This window comes from Vigna angularis, chromosome 9 (genome assembly GCF_016808095.1).
Source record: "Vigna angularis cultivar LongXiaoDou No.4 chromosome 9, ASM1680809v1, whole genome shotgun sequence".
Classification (NCBI taxonomy): domain Eukaryota; kingdom Viridiplantae; phylum Streptophyta; class Magnoliopsida; order Fabales; family Fabaceae; genus Vigna; species Vigna angularis.
In genome coordinates this window covers 2,618,278-2,621,467 of record NC_068978.1, presented here as the reverse complement: position 1 = coordinate 2,621,467, position 3,190 = coordinate 2,618,278, and the positions used below count along the sequence as shown (strand labels likewise).

The 3,190-nt window shown below is 36.5% G+C and overlaps 1 protein-coding gene across 1 annotated transcript; it reads left to right on the top strand.

The window, feature by feature from the left end:
* On the top strand, positions 1 to 3,190 carry LOC108323171 (telomere repeat-binding factor 4-like). Its single transcript, XM_052868864.1, has 6 exons — positions 1 to 294; positions 386 to 606; positions 837 to 921; positions 1,472 to 1,555; positions 2,591 to 2,900; positions 2,997 to 3,190. The coding sequence occupies exons 1-6, from the start codon at positions 145 to 147 to the stop codon at positions 3,026 to 3,028; spliced, it is 882 nt and encodes a 293-aa protein (XP_052724824.1). The 5' UTR covers positions 1 to 144; the 3' UTR covers positions 3,029 to 3,190.

Sequence of the window (3,190 nt, the reverse complement as noted above, 5' to 3'; positions counted from 1 at the left end):
GAATGTGTTTTGTACGTTGATGTGTGACCCATTTGGCAACAAGGAAACGACAAGGAAAGGAAAAAAGCAGCGACCTTGGAGAGCGAAGAAGAAGCTGTGAAGAAGAGAAGGAAAGGCAAAGGGAGAATGTGAGTGTGAATTTGAATGGGGAATCAAAAGCAGAAGTGGACGCAGGACGAGGAAGACGCGCTCATCGCCGGAGTTGAAAAGCACGGTCCCGGAAAGTGGAAAAACATTCTCAAAGATCCCCAATTTGCCCCTTTTCTCACTTCCCGTTCCAACATCGACCTCAAGGTAAACCCATTAAACCCTAACACCTTTTCTTTTCTTTAATCTTATTACAATTGGATTAGGGTTAGGGTTCTTACAATTCCCTCTCTTTCAGGACAAATGGCGGAATTTGAGCGTCAGTAACGGTTCTCAAGGCTCCAAAGACAAGCCTAGGGTTCCCAAGCTCAAGGCTCTTCCTCCTCCTCCTTCTTCTACCACCTCCACCACCACCACCGCCACACCTCAAAACGCGGCTTCTGCTCCACAAAACGTACCGTCTGATGTCACTGTCCCTGATTCTTCTCTGAATGACCAAGATGTCAAAAACCCTCCGAGGTATGACAGTAGAACTGTATATGTATTTGGTGCTCTTTATTAATTTGCAGCAATTAACAGATGTTTGATGCTGTATTGGCAGTCTTACTGCCTTTGTTGTTGACATTTATTGACTCTCAATTAGAAGTTCAAACTCTTTTGTTATAAATATGAAAACATGACACAAGTATTTGTTCTGCCAAGTAAGATCATAATCTGAGGGGCTTTTGGTACTTTTGTTCTTTTATCAGGTATAATGCAATGGTTTTTGAAGCTCTATCAGCACTAAAAGATAATAATGGATCTGACCTAAGTGCCATTGTTAGTTTCATCGAGGTCAGATGAAGGTCTTTATTACTGATGTTTCCACACACACACACAGAGATATTGTAAAGTGGTTAGAATAATTGTTTCTGAGATTATATGTTGAGGGTTTTACATTTCGAAACCTAGAATGGGAATGCATATCACTTTCCGTATGTAATATTATAGATCTGGGATTTGATTTTCAGCCGTTTTTATTTGAGAGTAATGAACAGTTTTTTGTCTGTCAAAGTATAAATTGTTCCGGTGGTAACAAGGGACTTGTTTGCAACGTTGTAACTCACCCCTTTGCACTCTTTGATTGCATTTACATATTTTAGATCAATTTTTCTACTTCGAGACCCTCTTAGTGTTTTATACTTTTACATCATAATGGTTCTGTTATTATCTTTTAGAAGTAGTATGTTAAGACTCCGCACATTTTTTTCTTTATCGGAGTGAGAGGTGTTAGAAAGTTAATTTAATATGAATTGTCTATTGAGCATATTTGTCTTTATTTTTAAGTATTATAATCTTTATTTGAAAATTTTAGATATAACAAGAACTACATGTAATACTGCAGCAAAAACATCAGGTTCCTCAAAATTTTAGAAGGGCATTAAGTACAAGGTTGCGAAGGCTTGTTAGTCAAGGAAAACTTGAAAAGGTAATTTAATTTGTACATGGTGAATTGTTGATTTTACTGATGTATTGCATAGTATAGTTGAGTGCGAGCCTTGGGACAATGGGTGGGGTTGTTTTCTTTCTGTTTCAAATTCTGGAAACAACCTCTCTGCTGGGTAGAGTAAAACCTCACTACTCCTCAAACCTGACAGGGTGGGAATCTCATGCGTTGGACTTTCATTTTCGTATTTTTTTTAATATATTCATTTCTAATGTAGATATTTTGCCCAGTTTTATCATTTAAGCATGTTACCTTGTTGAGATGGCTTTAATGTCTGTGTAATTAGTTACTGAATCATTGTTATTTTTTTTCCCTGTAGAGCAAGCATCTGCCTCTTCCTATGCTAATCAATTTTGTTCTCTTATTTCGAAGTTGCTAAACTTGGTTAATATATTATCGTTCTTTATTACACATTTGTATTCAATGATCTAATGGGAGTTTTCTCAAAGGGAAATTATAATTTTGTTACATGTTCATAGTCGGAGAAAAACATTCTAATATGGGTTGGGGAAAGATACGTTATTATGCTTATTTGTTAGGACTATAACCTATTTTTTCCGTAAATTTGGATCATCTTAGACTTTTGACATGTATATGCAGTACTGAACCATTAATATTTTTTGCTATGCACATTAACAAATTTTGTGCATTTATGTTTTTCTTTTTTCATACGCACAAATATTGCACGCATGCATGTACACAAACATATAAGTGAACACTTTTGAAACTGGAAGAATCATTTATTGACTATTGATAATGTATTATAAAATAATTAGTAATGTGATCTAAGTTTTTGGACATTTTATGCAGTCTTACAAAATCATCCTATCCGTGTTGTAAAATGTATACGCGATTACATTTTTGGGACCCTATTAGCTCTTCTTCTTCCGATAGGGGCTATAGGCCTACCTTCCAACGACAACTTCCCACACAAGCAGAAATTTGCATATTGAAGTTGAATGGTCTTAAAGCTTGTTTTCATTCTTGTATGATTTATCTACTCTTTACCATCTGCAGGTACAAAATTTTTACAAAATAAAAAAGGATGTCCCCTCGGGAACAAAATCACCTTCACCAAAACCAAAGGATGTCCGGCCAGCACCGTCACAACCTGCACCACAACCACAATGGCAGTCCTCGGTTTCTGTCTTTACAGCATCTAATGAGACAATAAAGGATGCTGCAGATACTGCAGCCTACAGAATTGCCGATGCTGAAAGTAAGTCATATCTGGCTGCGGAAGCAGTAAAGGAGGCAGAGAAAATATCATTGCTGGTTGAACATAGTGATTCGATGTTGGAGCTAGCAAAAGACATATATGAACAATGTACTATGGATAAGCAATCTTTCCTGCCTATAATTTGTGATTGTTGACTCATTGATTATTTATAACTGTCATTGATCTTGTGGTCTATTCGTGCAGGTTCTCGAGGTGAAATTATCCTTTTGGCTTAAGATGGTCAACGAAAGGTCTATAAATAGATTCATCCTGATCTTGGTTTCTAAATGTAAAATTGTGTATTCGATGAGACAACTATTTTAACATTTTTTTTGGGCGTATTTTATCATCACTCCAAAAGCATGTTACATAAATTAAACAGCACTGTCTTCTGCGGA